This window comes from Mus caroli, unplaced genomic scaffold (genome assembly GCF_978045245.1).
Source record: "Mus caroli unplaced genomic scaffold, Mus_caroli_1 scaffold_6, whole genome shotgun sequence".
NCBI lineage: Eukaryota > Metazoa > Chordata > Mammalia > Rodentia > Muridae > Mus > Mus caroli.
The window spans coordinates 19,820,064-19,840,000 of record NW_028227261.1 but is presented as its reverse complement, the minus strand read 5'-3'; the positions used below and the strand labels follow the sequence as shown (position 1 = coordinate 19,840,000).

The 19,937-nt window shown below is 52.3% G+C and overlaps 1 protein-coding gene across 3 annotated transcripts in view; it reads left to right on the top strand.

Annotated features, from left to right (window-relative positions):
• The window catches only part of Ece1 (endothelin converting enzyme 1), a 107,234-nt gene that overhangs the window by 45,953 nt on the left and 41,344 nt on the right, over positions 1 to 19,937 (top strand). For 2 of the 3 annotated variants that reach the window (XM_021160195.3, XM_021160196.2), the window contains 2 exons: positions 9,492 to 9,578; positions 16,899 to 17,040. In XM_021160195.3, the coding sequence (XP_021015854.1) occupies positions 9,492 to 9,578; positions 16,899 to 17,040 (229 nt within the window). Of the gene's footprint in view, positions 1 to 9,212; positions 9,354 to 9,491; positions 9,579 to 16,898; positions 17,041 to 19,937 lie in introns of those variants that run through there. The other variant, XM_021160194.3, reaches the window with a different exon arrangement.

The following is a 19,937-nucleotide window of genomic DNA, read 5'->3' as shown; positions in this document are numbered from 1 at the left end:
CTGTGTGGGCACCCTCTGTCTGAGCACCCTCTGTGTGAGCACCCTCTGTGTGAGCACCCTCTGTGTGAGCACCCTCTGTCTGAGCACCCTCTGTGTGAGCACCCTCTGTGTGGGCACCCTCTGTCTGAGTACCCTCTGTCTGAGCACTCTCTGTCTGAGCACCCTCTGTGTGAGCACCCTCTGTCTGAGCATCCTCTGTGTGAGCACCCTCTGTGTGAGCACCCTCTGTGTGAGCACCCTCTGTGTGAGCATCCTGTGTAGGCACCCTCTGTCTGAGCACCCTCTGTGTGAGCACCCTCTGTGTGGGCACCCTCTGTCTGAGTACCCTCTGTCTGAGCACTCTCTGTCTGAGCACCCTCTGTGTGAGCACCCTCTGTCTGAGCACCCTCTGTCTGAGCACCCTCTGTGTGAGCACTCTCTGTCTGAGCACCCTCTGTGTGAGCACCCTCTGTGTGAGCACCCTCTGTGTGAGCACCCTCTGTGTGAGCACCCTCTGTGTGAGCACCCTCTGTGTGAGCACCCTCTGTGTGAGCACCCTCTGTCTGAGCACCCTCTGTCTGAGCACCCTCTGTGTGAGCACCCTCTGTGTGAGCACCCTCTGTGTGGGCACCCTCTGTGTGAGCACCCTCTGTCTGAGTACCCTCTGTGTGAGCATCCTGTGTAGGCACCCTCTGTGTGGGCACCCTCTGTCTGGGCACCCTCTGTGTGAGCACCCTCTGTGTGAGCATCCTGTGTAGGCACCCTCTGTGTGAGCACCCTCTGTCTGAGCATCCTCTGTGTGAGCACCCTCTGTGTGAGCACCCTCTGTGTGAGCACCCTCTGTCTGAGCATCCTCTGTGTGAGCACCCTCTGTGTGGGCACCCTCTGTGTGAGCACCCTCTGTGTGGGCACCCTCTGTCTGAGCACCCTCTGTGTGAGCACCCTCTGTGTGAGCATCCTGTTAGGCACCCTCTGTGTGAGCACCCTCTGTGTGAGCACCCTCTGTGTGAGCACCCTCTGTGTGAGCACCCTCTGTGTGAGCACCCTCTGTGTGGGCACCCTCTGTGTGAGCACCCTCTGTCTGAGCACCCTCTGTGTGAGCACCCTCTGTGTGAGCACCCTCTGTCTGGGCACCCTCTGTCTGAGCACCCTCTGTGTGGGCACCCTCTGTGTGAGCACCCTCTGTCTGAGCACCCTCTGTGTGGGCACCCTCTGTGTGAGCACCCTCTGTCTGAGCACCCTCTGTGTGGGCACCCTCTGTGTGAGCACCCTCTGTGTGAGCACCCTCTGTGTGAGCACCCTCTGTGTGGGCACCCTCTGTGTGAGCACCCTCTGTCTGAGCACCCTCTGTACGAGCACCCTCTGTGTGAGCACCCTCTGTGTGAGCACCCTCTGTGTGAGCACCCTCTGTACGAGCACCTTCTGTGTGAGCACCCTCTGTGTGGGCACCCTCTGTGTGAGCACCTTCTGTGTGAGCACCCTCTGTACGAGCACCTTCTGTGTGAGCACCCTCTGTGTGAGCACCCTCTGTGTGAGCACCCTCTGTGTGAGCACCCTCTGTGTGAGCACCCTCTGTGTGAGCACCTTCTGTGTGAGCACCCTCTGTACGAGCACCTTCTGTGTGAGCACCCTCTGTCTGAGCACCCTCTGTGTGAGCACCTTCTGTGTGAGCACCCTCTGTACGAGCACCCTCTGTGTGAGCACCCTCTGTGTGAGCACCCTCTGTCTGAGCACCCTCTGTGTGAGCACCCTCTGTGTGAGCACCCTCTGTACGAGCACCTTCTGTGTGAGCACCCTCTACAGTCCTTTTAGTTTTACCTGTGGGTCTTCCTTTTTCCCTCCTAAAGAGCTGGCTCTTTTACAGTATGTCACCTGCAAGGGGACAGTGACTGAGTATCACTTTCTTGTTAGGCATTGAGCTAAGTACCTTAGTTAGCCCAGCACACATAAAGACCCTGCGTGCTGGGTTCTCCTCCCATCCCCATGAAATGGTGAAAGCCAAAGTGCAGGAAATGACTGGGGTACCAAAGCCATGCTATTTAGATTGAAGGTCGGTTTGTGAGGAGCAGGGAAGGGACCTGGTGAAGCCCTGGAAGGCTGCCTGGAGGAAGATTTTTGAACTGAGGAGTTAGCTGGTTGTGGACATGCAAAGGCTTGGGAGCAGGAACCTGTGCTGTGTTAGGAGACTGGCCCCATGTTTTGCTGTTTCCAGTGTCTGTGGGAGTGGATCTGTAAGATGAAGCAGGAGAGATGCAAGGGTCTGATCCTGGGGCACCACACATGCCTAATTGGTCCATATTGTGGACCTAAACCCAGGAGACCCTAAGGGGAGCGAGCCACTGTCAGTTGCATTTGTGCCCATGCCTGGCTGTCTGCTGTGGTGGTGCCTGTCAGCAGTCAGCAGTCAGCACACCCAGGAAGTTGGTCTGTTAGCAGAAGACCAGCTGGATCTAGTCAGTTAATTTACCTCTTTGTATCCAGAGTTCAGTGGGAAATGAGCCATAGGGAGATTCGAGGACTGGGGGGGGGCTAACAGAAAAAGGCTTTTTGAGGGAGCTGGGCCACTGGGGCCGTGACTGGAGGCCAGAGATGACTGCTGGGAATGATCTGCTGGGAAGGGTGGGGTGTGCACTGAGCCACCCATGTGTTAGGGAAGAAGGGTCAGTCAGTCTGGGCGTGGTGACGCACACCTTTAATCCCAGCACTCGGGAGGCAGTGGCAGGTGGATTTCTGAGTTTGAGGCCAGCCTGGTCTACAAAGTGAGTTCCAGGACAGCCAGGGCTACACAGAGAAACCCTGTCTCAAAAAAACAAACAACAACAACAACAACAAAAATAGGGTCAGTCAGGCATGGGCAACCCTATCCTGTGGGCACCAAAGCAGCCTCAGCTGTTGCCCTCAGGGTCTCCCGGGTTTAGGTACACAAGTCAACATGGGCCAATTGGGCATGTGTAGTCTCTGTCATACTGTACATGAACATAGTGACTCAGTCCCCAGCAGGGCTGCCATGTGTCTCAAAGGAAGCAGTAAAGAACCTGACCGCCCCTGTGTATTCTAACCTCCGGTGGTTCCCTAAACCTCGGCTTCAGTCCTCCACTCCCCACCCTCCCACCCCCTCCTCTTCTGCCTCTTGTCCTACATCCCCCTTTCCTTTATATGCCTGTGCCATGAGACCGTTTGGTGGCTCAAAGCCGAGTCTCTTTCCCACCTACCTGGCCTGAGATCTGGGCCCTGGTGAGGAGCCACAAGAAAAGGAGAACTAAAGGAAGATGAGGAGAATCTGAGGTCAAGTCTTAGTTGTGTTAGTTGGCAGGCCTCAGTCTCCAAACCTGTGAAATGGGTGACCTAGGACTGGTCCCGCAAAGTGATCATAGATATGGATAAGATGAAGCCACAAAGGAACCTTGGACCTAGGTGCTGTGAGTGTCAGCGACTTGGAGGGTGGCTTATCATATATTATTATTATTATTACCATTGTTAATTATCCAAAGCCTTGGGCATGCAATGCAGGTACACTACAATGAGCTCTATTGCTAGCCACGGTCAGTTACATTTATTTATTGTTTTGCTTGAAGCAGAGCATGTGCCTGCTTACATGGGTGCAGTGCACACATCACACGCACCTGTGCACCATCACACTATGGGATAGCAATAGGAATAACACAGGCACCTGCTATGGCGCTGGCCATGTATCTTTATTACCTCGTTATGTATCACCTCTGTGTGTGTGTGTGTGGGGGGGTGTTATCTGTTAATTACCCAGTTTTCCAAATGATCCAACTGAGGTATAAAGACAGAGTCTCTTGGCCAATGTCACAAAGCCGGAAAGTGGCGGAGTGGGGCAGGGGACTGAAGTTTGAAGTGAGCTTTGGCAGCTCCGTCTTCACGCCTGTTGAATGAGTGTGTACTGGGTGACACGTAGCATCTCGCAGATCCCAGCTTGTTGCTGGCAGACAAAAACGATGGGCACTCGGCCATGAGGGTGGCCCCCGCCCCCAGAACAGTGGCGACTTAGAAGAAACAGAATGTGAAGACAGCTCAGGGTGTGGCTTCCCGGCCCAGTCTCGAAACTCCGCTCTCTTTGTCGCCTCTGACACGCTCCAAGATTCCTCACAGATCTCCTGCCTTAGGCAAACCAACCACAAGAAGCATGAGTGACTAAAGCTGTTGGGGCCCATGGGATTCTTGGGTACCACCAGGCCACAGTCCTTTGTCATCAGAAACATGGGAGCCTCTTTGTGTCCCACTTTTGCTTGTCCCAGACTCACAATGACGGCTGCAGTTTCCAGATCTGCCACCATCTCATCTGGTTCTTGTCACTTTCCCTGTACAGCTGGGCATCGGGGACCCAGGACCCACATTCCACAGGTAGCAGCCATTCCCACTTCATCGTTCTCCATCTCAGCCAAACCCTCCTTGTGAGCTCCAGGCCCAGATGCAGCCCAGATTTCTGGAACGGGGTGGGGTTGGGGAAGGCTCCCCACAAAGCAGTTCTGCTTTCCTGGAGCTCAGGCAGGGCGTGGCACCCATATAATCACAAATGAGGCCATTAAAACAAGCCCTGGCCATTCCGCCAGCCTAGGGCCTAGACTTCCCAGGGCATCCAGACTCCATGAAGTCCTCACTGGAAGGAGTTGTGCCTGCCACAAAGAATACAGGCCCTGGTCTCCAGGACCCAGGCTTGTGACCTGACTCTGGTCCTGACTGACTTGCTGTGTGGCCTGGCCTCCTTGAGGACAGCTTAGTGAAGCCACCACGAGTTGGTTTACAGGTCAGTAGAAAAGCTCACATCCCAGCTACTTCAGGGTCTAGCCAGGGCACTGGAGGGGTGAACCTTCCCTGACACTTGGTCATCTATTTGTTAGGTGGAGACAAGGAAGTTGACTGAGAGGGCTGAAGTGCTCTGAGACATGACATCTTAAGTGGCACCCAGTAGGTGTAGGGTCCACTTACTACCTGCCTCTTTCTCTGTCTATGGAGGACACACCTGCTGGGCACGCCCAGATAGCAGGAATGGAGCATAGCTTTTGTGGCTTGAAAGACCTTTCTGCGATGTTTATTTTGCTTGAGAGGTACTTGGGCCGTTTGTGTCATCTAGCCACTAACATCAGGAGCAGGATGGGTGGGATGGTGGCTGTCCACCCACCCATTTGCACCTTTGCTCAAACATCTAGAAGCTGCAGCCCCAGCCTTGGCCCTTGAGGGAGCAGAGCAGGCTCTGAGTTCAGGGTACTCCTATCTGAAGAGATGCCTGGTCTAGGGAGGTGTCGTGGAGAGGAGACTGGAGGGACACATGGGGGTGGGGTGGGGGTGGGGGTAGATGCTGTCAGTGGTCAGGAGGTTTCCCATAAGTCTCTGAAATGAACTGGAAGTGTGGGAGGAGTTTAACCTGCCCGAAAGCTGCTTCCCATAGTTCCGGTTTCGTTCTGTGTGTGAGGGGCCAAGAAAACCCACAAAAGAGAAAGGGTGTCAGGCTGAGAGCAGAGGCTGGGAGCAGAGGTCTTCACTTCCCTGGCCCTCCTAGGTCCCAGGGGAGGTGCTGGGGGAACCAGAACTCTTTCCTCTGGTGATTAGCACCTGTCAATGTAGCCAAAGCTCTTGTTTTAGAAAACCCTTAGATGTCTTTCTCCCCTGGAGTGATGTCATAGGAACTCCTCTCCCTAGTGGGAAGAGGATCATAAGATTCAAGAATTTGGTTAACTCCCCCACCCCCCACCCCCAGGTGGAGCTGGAGAGATGGCCCAGTGGTTAAGAGCACTTGCGGAAGATCCAGGTTCAGCTCCCAGCACCCACCTGTCTCTAATTCTAGTTGCAGAGGATCTAATGCTATCTTCTGGCTTCATGGGCACCAGTTATTCATACGGTACACATGCATGTATATAAGTAAAACACTTATGTACATATGTAAGAATAAACAAATCTCCCACCCCACCCCCAATTTTTTTTTTTTTTTCTGAGACAGGGTTTCTCTGTTTATCCCTGGCTGTCCTGGAACTCACTCTGTAGACCAGGCTGACCTTCAACTCAGAGAGATCTGCTTGCCTCTGCCTCCTGAGTGCGGGGAGGGAGCAAAGGTGTGCTCCACTGCCACCACCAGGCTAGCCACAAAACTTTTTTTTTTTTTTTTTTGAGACAGGGTTTCTCTGTGTAGCCCTGACTGACCTGAAACTCACTCTGTAGACCAGGCTGGCCTGGAACTCAGAAATCCACCTGCCTCTGCCTCCCAAGTGCTGGGATTAAAGGCGTGTGCGCCACCACTGCCCGGCGTCACAAATCTTTTTAAATGTTCATTTTATGTTGTCTACAAGCACATGGCATGCACCACATGTGTGCAGTGCCTGTGGAGGCCAGGAGAGGGCATCCGATCCTCTGGATCTGGAGTTATAGAACTGGACCTGGATCTCCTGCAAGAGCAGCAAGTGCTTTTAACCACTGAGCCATGACTACAGCCCCCGCCCCCACCCCCCACCCCCCAAAAAAAGAGATACTTCCCCTGCACACACGGCTCGCTCTCCCTGGGACCTGTGTCCCTTGGATGTGTTTCTGTGTTCCCCACAGGCATTTTGTTAGACACCAGATTTTTCAGGAGAACTTGAGGCACTTTAATGCCTGTCCACTGGCTCCACCATTCACTTAAGAGCTATTGTTGAGCGCCTACTCCGTGCATGGTGATGGGGAGTCTCCCCCAAGGGCCCAGCTGCTGTAGGAGAGGCTTCGGGGAGATGGAGAGAGAGCAGCGAGCAGTAGACACCTAACATATTAACTGAGTGCTGGTGGGTGTGTGTGGAGGTGTACACCTGCCATCCCAGACCTTGAGAGGTGAAGGCGAGAGGATTGTGAGTTCCAGGCTCACCTGGGCTACACGATAAGACCCTGCTTCCCAAACAAAACCAACCACAGCAGACAGTAAATACTATAAGGAAGTGAAAGGCTGCCGTAAGAGAATTTGGGAAGCTATTTGGGGGTGATTTGGACCTTTTAAGTAGGTGGCATTTAATCTGAGAGTTCGAGGCTGGTAGTGGGAGGAGCAAAGATTAGAAAAGAATGTTCCAGATAGAGGGAGGGAGCAGCAGCTACAAAGGACTTGGCTGAGAATGAGCAGCTCAGGTGTCTGTAGATGGGGAACGTAAGCCAGGGGAGAGATCTGGGGCCTTGGTGGGTCAGAGACGGGCAGCACTGAGCCTGGCAAAAGGTTGGGGATAACAGAAGCCTTCGAAGCAAGTGTCATGCGATGAGAATTTCATTTAGAATGGCTGGTTGACTCTGGAAGTCAGTCGAGGGGGCTGTCAGAGGGAGTGAGGGTCACGGGGATGAAGTCAAGTGGTCGTATTTGAGGCAAGCCCCGCTGAGCCATCTTGCTGGCCCCTAAATCATAGGGATCCCCTGGAGCCACTTTCCTCACTGGCCCCTCCCCCTGCCTTGGACAACCACCTCACCCCTCCCTCCACGCTGGTTCTCTTGCATATATGCCCAACAGTGAGAGCCAAGTTGGAACTGAAAAGAAATGTTGCGTTAGGGGGATGTCCCAGTAGGTTACAGCAATGCCTGCTCCTCTGGGTGACCTAAGTTAAGTTCCCAGCACCCACATGGTGGCTTACAACCATCCCTAACTCCACTTCCAAGGACTCCAATTCCCTATTGTAACCTCCACTGGCACCAGGAATGCATGTGGTACCTAGACAGACAGGCAGGCAGACAGACAGACAGATAAACATACATGTTTTTTAAAAAGCCTAAAAAAAAGAGAGAAGAATTGTCTCTTTCGAAAGCTGAAAGTGTTTGAGTGACTTCTTAGAAGTGACCGGTACCGGGCTGGTGAGATGGCTCAGTGGGTAAGAGCACCCGACTACTCTTCCAAAGGTCCAGAGTTCAAATCCCAGCAACCACATGGTGGCTCACAACCATCCGTAATGAGATCTGACTCCCTCTTCTGGAGTGTCTGAAGACAGCTATAGTGTACTTACATATAATCAATAAATAAATCTTAAAAAAAAAAAAAAAAGAAGTGACCGGTACCTTTTGGGAAACTAGATGATGGTCACACTAGATGATGGTCACAGGAGATGCCCCTGGCAAGGGAGAGGACACTTAAAGAAAGTTCTCTACTCCTGAGACCTGACTTCGCCTACCTGGATTCTTTTAAAGTATGTTTTAAGTAACCTAACTTTTGATCTGCTCCAAAGCTCTGTGGTTTTATTTTTCTTTTGCTATATTGGGGATGAAACTGAGGGAGTGTGCCACCACTGACCTACATCTCCTAGCACAGCCCAAAGCAACAATTCCCACCCCACTTTGTTTTTAAGATTTTACTATGTAGACCAGACTGGCCTGTGAACTCAGAGGTCTGAGTGCCTCTGTCTCTCCGGTACTGAGATTAATGGTATGTACCACCATACCCTCTTCCTCCTTTTTCTTTTCTCTTCTTTTCTTTTCTTTTTTTAAAATTTTTAGAGACAGGGCTTCTCTGTGTTCCCTGGCTGCCCTGGAACTCACTCTGTAGACCAGGCTGGCTTCGAACTCAGAAATTCACCTGCCTCTGCCTCCCAAGTGCTGGGATTAAAGGCGTGGGCCACCACGCCCGGCTCCCCTTTTGGCTAGAACTTAGATCATTATTTGTGTGTGTGTGTGTGTGTGTGTGTGTGCATGTCTGGAAGTTTATGTGCAGTGACACGTGTAGAGGGCAAAAGTCAACCCGTGGGACTTGGCTCTCTCCTTGCATCCTGTGGATCCTGACGATGCACTCAAATGGTCGGACTTAACTGCAAACACTTTACTGGCTAAGCCGTCTGGCTGGTCCATGAAGCAAAAGTTCTTGGTGTGTATGGAGGACCACCTCCTTTGAGGGAGGGTGGCAGACCTCCAAATTCACTCAGCAGTTTTCACCGTGTCAGAGGACTTTCTTAGCATTGTGTGACTTCATTCAGACCTCTGGCTTTAAAACTTCCAAATTAGAGCGGAAAAAGGAACCGAGATGCGGGGTGGGGTAGGATGGGGGAGTTCCTGGCTCTATCTTTTTCCGCTAGCCTTTCTAGCTGGATGGAAGATCCCGTGGTGTCTCAGCTGATGGTGAAGGAATCTGTCTTGATTCGGCTAGGCTTTGCTGACCCTTAGTCTCTGCCGCTGGGGACTTCATTGTGAAAGAAACCTCTATGAGGCTTGGCTCTGCCAGCTAGTCCACCCCACCCCAACTCTCGCGGAAGGCCTGGGAGAGGCACGTGCCCCGCCGGCCACGCCCACCTCCCAGCGGGAACCGCCCCCAGCAGCCGGGCGCGTGGAGACAGGAGCTCGAGGGGACCCAACCCAGACTGGGCGTCGCGGGGTGCAGCATGCGGACCGTGTGGTCTCCGCTGGCCGCCGCGCTGGCCGCTCTGGGGGTGAGGCGGGCGTGGCGCGCGGGGAGGGCCATCCATCCGTGGGCTGATCTCGGGTGGCCGGGGCGGGGCGCCGGGGCCCGCTTCCCCATTTGGGCAATGGAGACGCTGAGGGAGTCCGTACTACATTTGGCATTGCAGATGTCAACCTACAAGCGGGCCACGCTGGACGAAGAGGATCTGGTGGACTCACTCTCCGAGGGCGATGTGTACCCCAATGGCCTACAGGTAGGAACTCTGACCCTTGCTGGTTAGCACTGCCCCGGCTCGGGCATGCGCAGTCTTGCGTCTCCTCCCCGCATCAGTCCGTAGGGGAGGGAGATGGGTCGTGCACACAAGCAGCTCTGGGCCCCCGGAGAGCCCCTTCTGTGCAGCGGTACTCTGAGGCTGATTTCCAGCCCCGCTTCAGCCCCATCCATCCCGAGATCTGGGCCACAACTCAGATGCAGAGTTGAAGCCCAGAACTCTTCTGCCCTGAACTTTTCACGGAACAGCCTAGGAGGGTAGTAGTGGTGATGGGGGGGGAACTCTTCCAGGGTTATAGGGACCCAGTTTCCAGCACCAACAGTTTAAAGCTATCCCTGCTTCAGCTAAGAGGGCCCGGCCTCCCTGGAGTCCTAACTATGAATATGAAACATTACTATGCCTTTATTTCTCGCTCTTCTCTCTGACTACCACAGTTAACAGGGGGTAGGTGGAGGTGGCTTTCTGTCCTCTCTCTGTGTCTTTTGCCAGCTTAACTCCGGAAGCCTGGTTCCTTCCCTTTAGGGTCTGCCCCTGTGGGAATCTCCAGAGACTTGAGATGACATCAAGTCTCTGTCTTGATGGGTGTGAGTGGGTGGGGTGTGCCCAGACTTTCTCTTTCTCTCCTCTGCCTGGAGCAGAGCTTTCTGGCCAAGCCAGAACTTGGGTAAGGTTTGGGCATGGGTGGGTAAGCTGGGTTTTTGAATAGGAACACCCAGGGCGGTTGTATGACCCAGCTCCTGAGAAACCATCCCAGAGAGAGACAGGACCAAGAGGGTTTCTGCTGTCTTGGCCAACGGTGGGACAGAGAAGTGTCTTGGGTACCTTGTGAAAGACACCTACTCAAAAGTTATCTAAAGGCCGTGCGCAGGAGTGGAACCTCAGCGTGCCAGGCCCAGCTCCTGTCAGGCACAGGTGTAGGATGATGGGACTCTCGGACTCCTCTGGTTAGTGGTTTAAGAGTGCAGGGACGGGCTGGAGAGATGGCTCAGCGGTTAAGAACACTGACTGCTCTTCCGAAGGTCCTGAGTTCAAATCCCGGCAACCACATGGTGGCTCACAACCATCTGGAATGGGATCCGATGCCCTCTTCTGGTGTGTCTGAAGACAGCAACAGTGTACTCATATACATTAAATAAAAAAAAAAAAAAAAAAAAAAAAGAGTGCAGGGACTCAGCTCCTTCTCCCAAATGCTCCAGAGTCACTCACTGGGACTTCGTCCCCTCTCAGCAACATTCCTCTAGAGCTCAGATGTGTTTCTCTGTGTATGTGTGTGTCTCTCCCTGTGTGTCTCTCTCTGTGTGTCTCTCTGTGTGTGCTCTTTCAGGCCTCATCTGTAAGGTAGGGTAAGGAAAATGGAATGACCGGTGTCACTGTTCTGTGACCCATGAGCTAAGGGGCCGGTAGCCACGTGGTAGCCATCCCACAGGTGCCAAAGCTGAGACATTAGAAGGGGATGAAACATCCTTGTGGTGTGGGCTGAACCTCGCTCTGTCTTGGTGTCCCCACAGCAAGCGGCCCATCTAGGTGTATTTTCTAATCTCCATGAAGAAAGTGCAGAAAGACTGATGCGAATTTGGGGCTATTTCTGTGGATGCCAAGCCTCCATGGCTTCCCCAGAGTAAATACAAGCTAGCTGGTGCTTGCTCTGCTAAAAGCTAAGGGCCACCCAGTGTATTCCCCGCCTCCCTCCTCCCCTTCCTCTCCTCTCCCATCCCTACACTCCCCAGTCTTCCTCCCAGCCCCAGGCTTTCCTACCTTAGCCTCCCTCCAGGTGCCAGGGCTACAGGTGTGTACACCAGGCCTGTCTATATTATGAAGAAGAGTTCTCTCATAGTTTAATGTTTTAAGTCTTTTGGGTCTTTTTCAGTATAAATGGTTTACACGTTCATTTACCAATTAAGAAAGGACAAGTGTTTCAGGAGTTGGGGATACAACTCACTGGTAAGGGGACTTGACTAGCACACTTAAGGCCCTGGATATGGTTCTCTGATAACACACACACATGCGCACATGTACACACACACACAAACATACACATACATGCTCACACACACGTGCACACATATACACACACATGTACACACAAACACACACACACTTACAAAGAGGCTTTAAAAATAAACTAATCCCACCCAGAAATAATGACTGCTAGTATTTTATATTTAAGTGAGTGTATAGACATATATGCATGTGTATACAAATATATCTGTGTGTATATATATTTTGGGGGTGTGTCTAACTTAGACCCCTTGCCTAGCATGAGCTCTGCCAGCCTCTCCCTTGTACACACACACACACACACACATATATATATATACATGCACACACTTTTTTTTTTGAGAAGACTCTCAACTCTATAAGCCAGCCCAGCCTTCAACTTGAAATCCCCCCACACCAGTCACACCAAAACACCTGGCTTAAATGTTTGTATTTTCGTTAACATTTTTGTTTTATTGTTATTGTTGTTGTTGTTTTGTTTGAGATAGGGTCTCACATAGCTTAGGCAAGTCATGACCTTACTGTGTAGCCGAGGGTGATCTTGAACTTTCGACCCCTCTTCTGCCTCCCACTCTCTGGGGTTCCTGGCGTACATTCCCACACTCCATCATACGCAGTGCTGAGGATCAAACCCAGGGCTCACTGTTTGCTGAGCTCCGAGCTCCGGCCTTCTAAGCACACAGTTTCAAGCAATGCAGCCCTGTCAGTCTGTTGGGACCTTTCGAGACCCAAAAGCACCTCACTCCTCCAGCCTCCTTACAAGATGTATTATTGTTGTTGACCCACCTCTCAGAGCCGCTGCTAAGATTCAGGTGAAGCGATAATGATTTTAAAAAAAAAGTCCGTCCATCTGGTGGTATGAAAATGGACTTGGTTGTCATGGATGTTTACTGTGCGTTATATCTTAGTGATATAATAATAGCATTTTCCCTCCAAAGCTCTGCTTTACAAATTCCAGCTGCCTGGTGCCCTTCCTTCCTCCCTAACCCCTCTCTGTATACACAGAGACAGAGAGAGACACACACACAGAGAAAGACTCGCGGACACACAGACACAGACAGATATGCACAGCCGCAGTAGACAGAGACACATACCAATTGCAGTTGCTTGTGAGAAAATACTGGAGATTCCACCTGCAGCCAGACTGGGAACCTTGGCTACAGCTGTTTACTAAATACTTCTGGTTACTTCCGGGGCGGGGGGTGGTAAATTGAGCAGCAGGAAAACTGAGATACAAAAATCGGAGACCCTCACCTTCCCACCCTCTGCATAGCGCTGTCTTTGGAGAGCAATTTGAAGGGCGGAGCCTTTTTTTTTTTTTAAAGATTTATGTATTTATTATATGTAAGTACACTATAGCTGTCTTCAGACATCCCAGAAGAGGGCATCAGATCTCAGATGGTTGTGAGCCACCATGTGGTTGCTGGGACCCGAACTCGGGACCTTTGGAAGAGCAGCCAGTGCTCTTAACCGCTGAGCCATCTCCCCAGCCCCAGGACGGAGCCTCTTAAGCCTTTCAGACAACTTCCCCATGTCGGGAGGGACCTTTAGCTCTGTACACCAGTGTGAGGCTCTTGGGCAGCAGGTTCTCGAATCTGAAAATGGTCACTCACACCTGGGGACTTCACTCCAGCTTCCTAGTGTTTAGAGTTGGGAGACAGGCTCAGGGCGGCCTCTGCGCACCCCTCAGAGTCCTGACTAATCTCTCCTCCATGCTGGAGAGCTGGTTATTCCTTTTGGGAGACAAACATATCCTGAGACTCTGATCCCTCTTAAAGGTTGTCACCATGCCTTCAAGGTCAGGCATGGAGGGGCAGGTGTCAGGTGGGACTCCGATGTTGGGAAGACATCATAGCTCTGCTCAGGGCTCACCTTAGTGGTCTCAGCCAAAAGTCTACCTCATGGAAAATTTACTGGAAGGAACTTGCCCAAAATGACACCCCCATGGAGGCCAGGGGCCCCCAGCAAGGCTGAGCTGTCACGCTCTGCCTGCTCTGAGAGGCTGAGTCTGAGGTAGAGAGCCCTCATGATGCTGGGCCCCTGGGCTGTAAGAGGTGGGCTCTCTGCCAGAGCTTTGGCAGACAACCCCTGTTTGTTGCCCCACGAAGCCAGGTTGCTGGGGGCCTTAGACTCTGAAAGCTTGCTTAGCCTGGTTCCCACCCCCTACGCTGATGGCTCTTCTCCTGGGCCCTGGGGCAGGCACCCCTCCTCACCTGCAGAACTTGTTTTTGGTGTAAGCCTAGGTGAGCCAGGCGCTCACTTCTGTAACCGAATATTTATCCCCTCTTATAATGGGCTTTGTTCCGGTGCTTTGCAAACCCTGGGAACTGCCAGGGCTGGACACCTCTGCGTTTTCCCGCCTACTCTCTGTATCTCCCTTTCTGCTGCTGTCTCTAGCTCCATCCCTTTTCCTGTTCCTCATCCCTCCCCTCCTAGGGCATCCCTGTCTCCTCCCCGCCCCTTCCCTAAGCCTGCCAGCAGACTGAGAGTCCAAAGTGACTTTAACTCCGTCTTTGGGGTATCAGCTCCGTCCGTATCTTGACCAACAGCCACTTCCCAATCACCTCAGACGGATTGGGCTGCTCATCACTAAACTTACTGCCCTTCAGTAGCCACAGCCTGGTCTCCTACAGTTAGCATGCCCTCATTGCTTTGTCACTTTATTTCATGGGTTTCTCCCCAGAGCCCAGGTCTTGGGGGTCGGGGCGCAGGGAAAAGGGGCAGAGTGTGTGGTACCCTGAAACCACCCGACCTGTCTGTCCACAGTCCTGGGATTTGCCCAGCTTCCTCTGGTCCCAGCCCAAAGCTTTGAGGTAATGCCTGTTCCCAGGAACTGCAGCTCATCCCCTCTGCCCTCAGAGGCAAGACTTGTCCAGAAACCCAGAAGCGCTTGGCCCAGCAACGAAAGCCAAACGGGGAACATGACAAAAAGGGTAGCGATTCTCTTTTCAAATCTCCTTTGCACTTCTTACTGGGAACTGAGACTTTTTAATTCCATTCTGACTTAATTCTAAATTAATCCACAGTGGACGCCATCTGTTTAGATTCAACACTTGGCTTGACATAGAACAGTGATGTCCCAGCCTGGCTGTTTTCTCTCTGGGGGCAGCAGCGGGGCCTCATGGACCCAACCTGTGCAATCTAGAGAGATGCTTGTCTCACTGTGCTCTGTTACTTCTGCCCAGTAAGTCCAATAAGCCGTGCCTCCTCTGGTTTTGGGAGCTTCCCCTGCCAATTAACGAACCACAACAAACGTGCCCAGCACAAAATAAAATAAAATGGTCAGCTGTCAAGCATATATAGGTTGCTAGTCATTTGTTTCCCTCCAGGTTCCTTTTATCTACCGCCTCTTCCTTCTCCTTCACCTCCTTGATGCCTTTGCGCCTGGCTGACTCCCTGTCCCCCTCACCACAGCACTTCGGTGTCCCTATGAAGTCGCATTGCCTTGCTTTCCCCAAAGCTGAACCGTCTGTCCCAGCTGCTCCCTCGAGCTCCCTCAGGCAAAGGAGGCCTCTTAAACCAGAGTCTCCGTGGCTCTGTTAACTGAGCCTAGACCGTCCAGCCTGAGAGGCCACAAGGTGGAAAAGAAAGGCTGGGACAAGTCCTGGAGCAGAAGGATAGCCGCCACATGAAGGGACACTGATGTCAGTGGCTGGAGGCCTTCAGGCCTCTCTTTATGCCAACACTGGAGGTAGACTTAAGTGTGTCTATGGGAGCCCGTGTCCCAGGCTGTCTCTGAACAGGTGAGACGGTTAGAAACCTTTACCTCTCACACTTGGCTACCACCATAGGGTGCACGCCTCCTGGGCAGTCGCAGAATGTCTCCCGTTCTCAGCATCCTTTTCTCAGTTTTAGATCCCAATTTTCCTTCTCATGTTCCGCTTTCCTTTTTAGTACTCAGGAGGTACCCCAGGATGGCCCTTCCCTAGGGTAACCCATCTCAGATCTCATGGGCCAGTTGTAAGATGCCTTCTGAGCTCTGACCTGCTCTGAGGTCACCCCCTGCACATCTGGGGGTGCTGCAAGACAGAGTTAGGTATCCCTAGGTCCCCTGGTGTGCTCGGGATCTCACAAGGACTCCTTTCGTTCCTCTTCATGCTCCTTCTTCCTCATCCACTCCAAAGGGCAGTGACGTCTCTTCCAGTTCTTCGGATGAATTTCCTGTTCTTTCTCAGAGCTGTGCCTGGCACCCATCCCCTTTTTTATTTGTCTACACCCAACCCAGACATCACCTGCTCCAGGAAGCCTTTCCTGTCCACCCATCTGTTCATTATCTGCCTTCCCTCCTGGCTCTAAGCAGTTGAAAGCAAAGGAATCCATTTTCTCCCACTTGAGTTGGTACCCAGATGTTTGTACAGGGTGACTCCCACCTGGAGACTCTTCCTGTCCTGTGCCCCTCCTGGTTTTTGCAGGGAGAATCTCTTGGAACAGAAGGGGTCTCCCGCACCCCCACCTCCGTGCTGGCTTTGGGTGTGAAAAGCTAGGACCTGGGGTCCTGAGTACAAGCCTGTTCCCTCTGGTCCCCTGCCCCCAAGGGCCTGCCACACCCTCCGTTTCCCCTCATTGTGCTTTCTTTCCTGTTTAGCCAGATTACAGGGGCCTGGCACATTTTTCCCCCTAGAGGACCTGCATGAATGGAGATTTTATTTCGCCTCTTGTCTTCCCTGACCATCCCCTGAGACCCATGTCTCACTCACTGGTGGGCTCCAGAGTCTGTTTCCCATCTCAGTCCTACCCGCTCGGCTATGAGAGAAGTGACCAGGGATCTCGGTTTTATTGTTTGTTAAAAGAGAGGCATCGACGCAGCCCTGATAGGATTAGAAAGACCAAATGGTCTGAGCTGTCCCCACTTGCAGAGAGCAGGCAGGAGCTGTGGTCCTGCCATGTTTGTCTCTGGCTCTGTGGATGCAGGGCTCTGAGGAGGGCCCAGCTGGCCGCCCTCCGAATGCCTTCAAAGTCCAAACATCCTGTTCATTTTTTTTTTGAGCTCCTTACTGGAGAAATAGAAAAGCTGTAGGTTTCCCCCCTCTCCCCCTTCTACCGGTATCGAATGACACAGGAAACACAAGCCCTCCTGAGTTGAGCTGCTAGCTCTGATGTCCGAGAGCAAATTGAAGCTCCTGGCCAGGGCGGTGGTTCCTTTCCTGGATTAGAGCAAATTCTGTGAGAACTGGACCACCCCTGAGACCGACGGGCAGCTTGATGCCTCCCCAGAGTCTGGGCCTGCAGCGGAGTTCCTTCTTCTTGGGGAAGAGGGGCCCTGGACTCATGGTCTCGCTGCCCCTCTTGGCTTCTTCCCTGCAGGTGAACTTCCGCAGCTCCCGGAGCGGCCAGAGGTGCTGGGCAGCTCGGACCTCGGTGGAGAAGCGGCTGGTGGTGCTGGTGGCGCTTCTGGCAGCAGGGTTGGTGGCCTGCCTGGCAGCCCTGGGTATCCAGTACCGGACAAGTAGGTGCATCTGTGATTTGGGATGGGCTTACCCATGATTCCTTGGGCTCTGTCACTCTGTGCAAGAGGCAGGGGTCTTTGTGCAAGCTGGGATTGGTCTCTAGAGCCAAAGAGAGAGATGCCTCTGGACCCAGGGTCGAGGCAGATGGGTTGGGAGAGTGAGTGGTAGAAAGGATTTGAAATCAGAAGGACAAATCTGGGTGGAAATGGCTCAAGCCTATGACCTCAATACCCTGGTAGGCTGAGGCAGGAGGATGCCGATTTCATGACTAGCCTGGACTTCTTAGTGGGATCAAAGCTTTCCTAGGCTCCATTAGACTAGCTCAGCAGCTTAATAGAGAAACCACTTAATTTCCAGAACTGACTTTTTATTTTTCTTCTTTTTATTTCTCTGAATGTGGGGGAAAGGGCCCAGTCGGGGGATGACCCTAGTGACCTATGTATCTGGAGTTCCAAAGGACCTTTTCCGTTAGCTTTGGCTCTGTTACTGCGAAGGTGTGGCCGCCCGCCATCCCTAGTCTCAGGAGTACAGCTATGATGGCTTCTGTTCACTGGGCACTTCCCCTGGACCTTTCCTCACACATGCGACTTATTTCTTCCTCCCTGGAGCCTTGTGACGTGTGCTGGGGCCACTGAGACCGAGTCACCCCAGGCTGCAAGCCAGGGGGATTGGGTGCAGAGGCTGCATCGGCTCATGGGTGTCCAGGTTTTAGAGGAATCCAGAGCACTGGCCCCGCCTCCTTGTGACCGCGGGTTCACTTCCAGGGCATGTCAGCACCGGGGAAAGACTATGTACTCCATGCCCTAGAGCCTTTGTGTGTTTCTGTTGTGCATGGCTCTCGTCCACATTGGACGGTCACATAATGGCTCCTTCTGACCTGTTGTGATAGGCCCCTCTGGCCCCGCTGTCATGGTGGTTCCCCCTAACCTTCCTGCATGTATAGGCCCCTCTGACTCTGTTCTGATGGGTTCCTCTGACCCCACTATCATTCTGGGGTCACGAGAAGGGTGGATTTGGGGAGAATGGGTCCAAGTTCAAATCAAGTCCAGGATCTCCTATTCTCCCCACAACCATCTTATTAATCAGAGCAACCAAAGGAGGTGGTTCCACCCAACAGCTGTCATTCACTCCAGCACAATGGCTTGATGGAGCCTTCTACACTATGAAGTTGGTTGAGGCCGGCCATCCAGAAATGGGATGGGGGACATTTTAAGTTCTAAATAGAGGACTGGGACTTCATTCATATGTCCTTCCTGCGTGGGTCACTTAGTCATTTATTCATTCATTTATTCAAACAACTCATGATAGTTTCTTCCTGTGTGACCGGCTTAAGTATCTACGAGGTGCTTAAGAAGTGATTGATTATTTAACTGACTAACTAATGGCTTATAGAGATGCTTTTCCACATGTGCCTGGCTCAGAGGTGCTGAATTGATACTTTCCTGATTAAGTACTCATTTCTGAGCCTTTAGCCCTGTGTCCAGCGTTGTGCCTGAATGCCATGGGTGTGGAGAAGCCGAGTAAAAGACCGGGTGACTAAAGGTGTAAAAGGAACGGTGGGACCGGGGACAGCCTTTCCCTACCAAGCCTGTGTGCCTGTGTGTGCATGTGAGTGTGTGCATGCATGAGTGTATGTATGAGCATGTGCACATCTCTACTTCATGGACAAAGCCCAGCAGAGCATTCTCTTTCTGCAGCTACCCCCATCCTGAGTCAGCTTCAGTTCAGAGCATCCTGTTGCCAGGGTAGGCCCAGAACTGTCTGCCCAGCTCTTGGCCCAGGGATGGAGTGCAGGCAGGCTGCTCTGGGACTCCCCTTAAGAACCCTAATACGGGCTGGTGAGATGGCTCAGTGGGTAAGAGCACCCGACTGCTCTTCTGAAGGTTCAGAGTTCAAATCCCAGCAACCACATGGTGGCTCACAACCATCTGTAATGAGATCTGACTCCCTCTTCTGCTGTGTCTGAAGACAGCTACAGTGTACTTACATATAATAAATAAATCTTTAAAAAAAAAAGAAGTAAATTAAAAAAAAAAGAACCCTAATACGGGGGTAGGGTGGGGGAGGGCATGGGGGACTTTTGAGATAGCATTGGAAGTGTAAATGAGGAAAATACCTAATAAAAATAAAAAAGAACCCTAATACGCTTCTCCAGGACTCAAAGAGTGCTCCCAAAGGACAGCTCCTGAATAAAATGCGTCTTGGGGCTGACAGGATGTCTCAGTGAGTAAAGGTACTTGCCGCCAAGCTTGACAGCTTGTTTGATCCCCAGATCTCAAAGAGCAGTAGTTACCTCCAAGTGGGACTTGTAGGGGCAGATTCCAGTGTCTGCCTCTGGCCCGTTCCCCTCCCCTGCACCCAAGTCCAGATGTGGGAGCAGAATGGTCCTCTTGCCCTAGGGTGGAGCCGGGCTAAGGATCAGAGGACCCATGCACCACCTGAGAAAGCAGCCGCCGCCTGGGTCTTGGCAGAACCTCAATGTGCATCAGCGGGCCCTAACATTGGCCGCATCTGAGTAAACACGAGGCCAGGCAAAGCAGCTCCTCAGACAGTTCTGGAAGACCCACCTCTAAGCAGTGTCTGGGCCCTTGAGGACATTCTGACCTGCCTCCCTGCTTAGGCCTCCCTTCCAGAGGCTTGCAGCCGACTTCCAAACAGCAGCAAAACTAACATGAAGTTCTCCCGGGAAGGGTTATTCATTTATTTTAACACTTTCAGAAAAGTCTATTTGTTTTCTCTGAATGAGTATCTTGCCTGCGTGTTCGTGAACCTCACACCTGCTTGGTATCTGCAGAGCTCAGAAGAAGATACTGGGATTTAGGATCTAGAGTTGCAGATGGTTGTGAGCCGCTGTGTGGATGCTGGGAGTTGAACCTAGATCCTTTGGAAGAGCAGT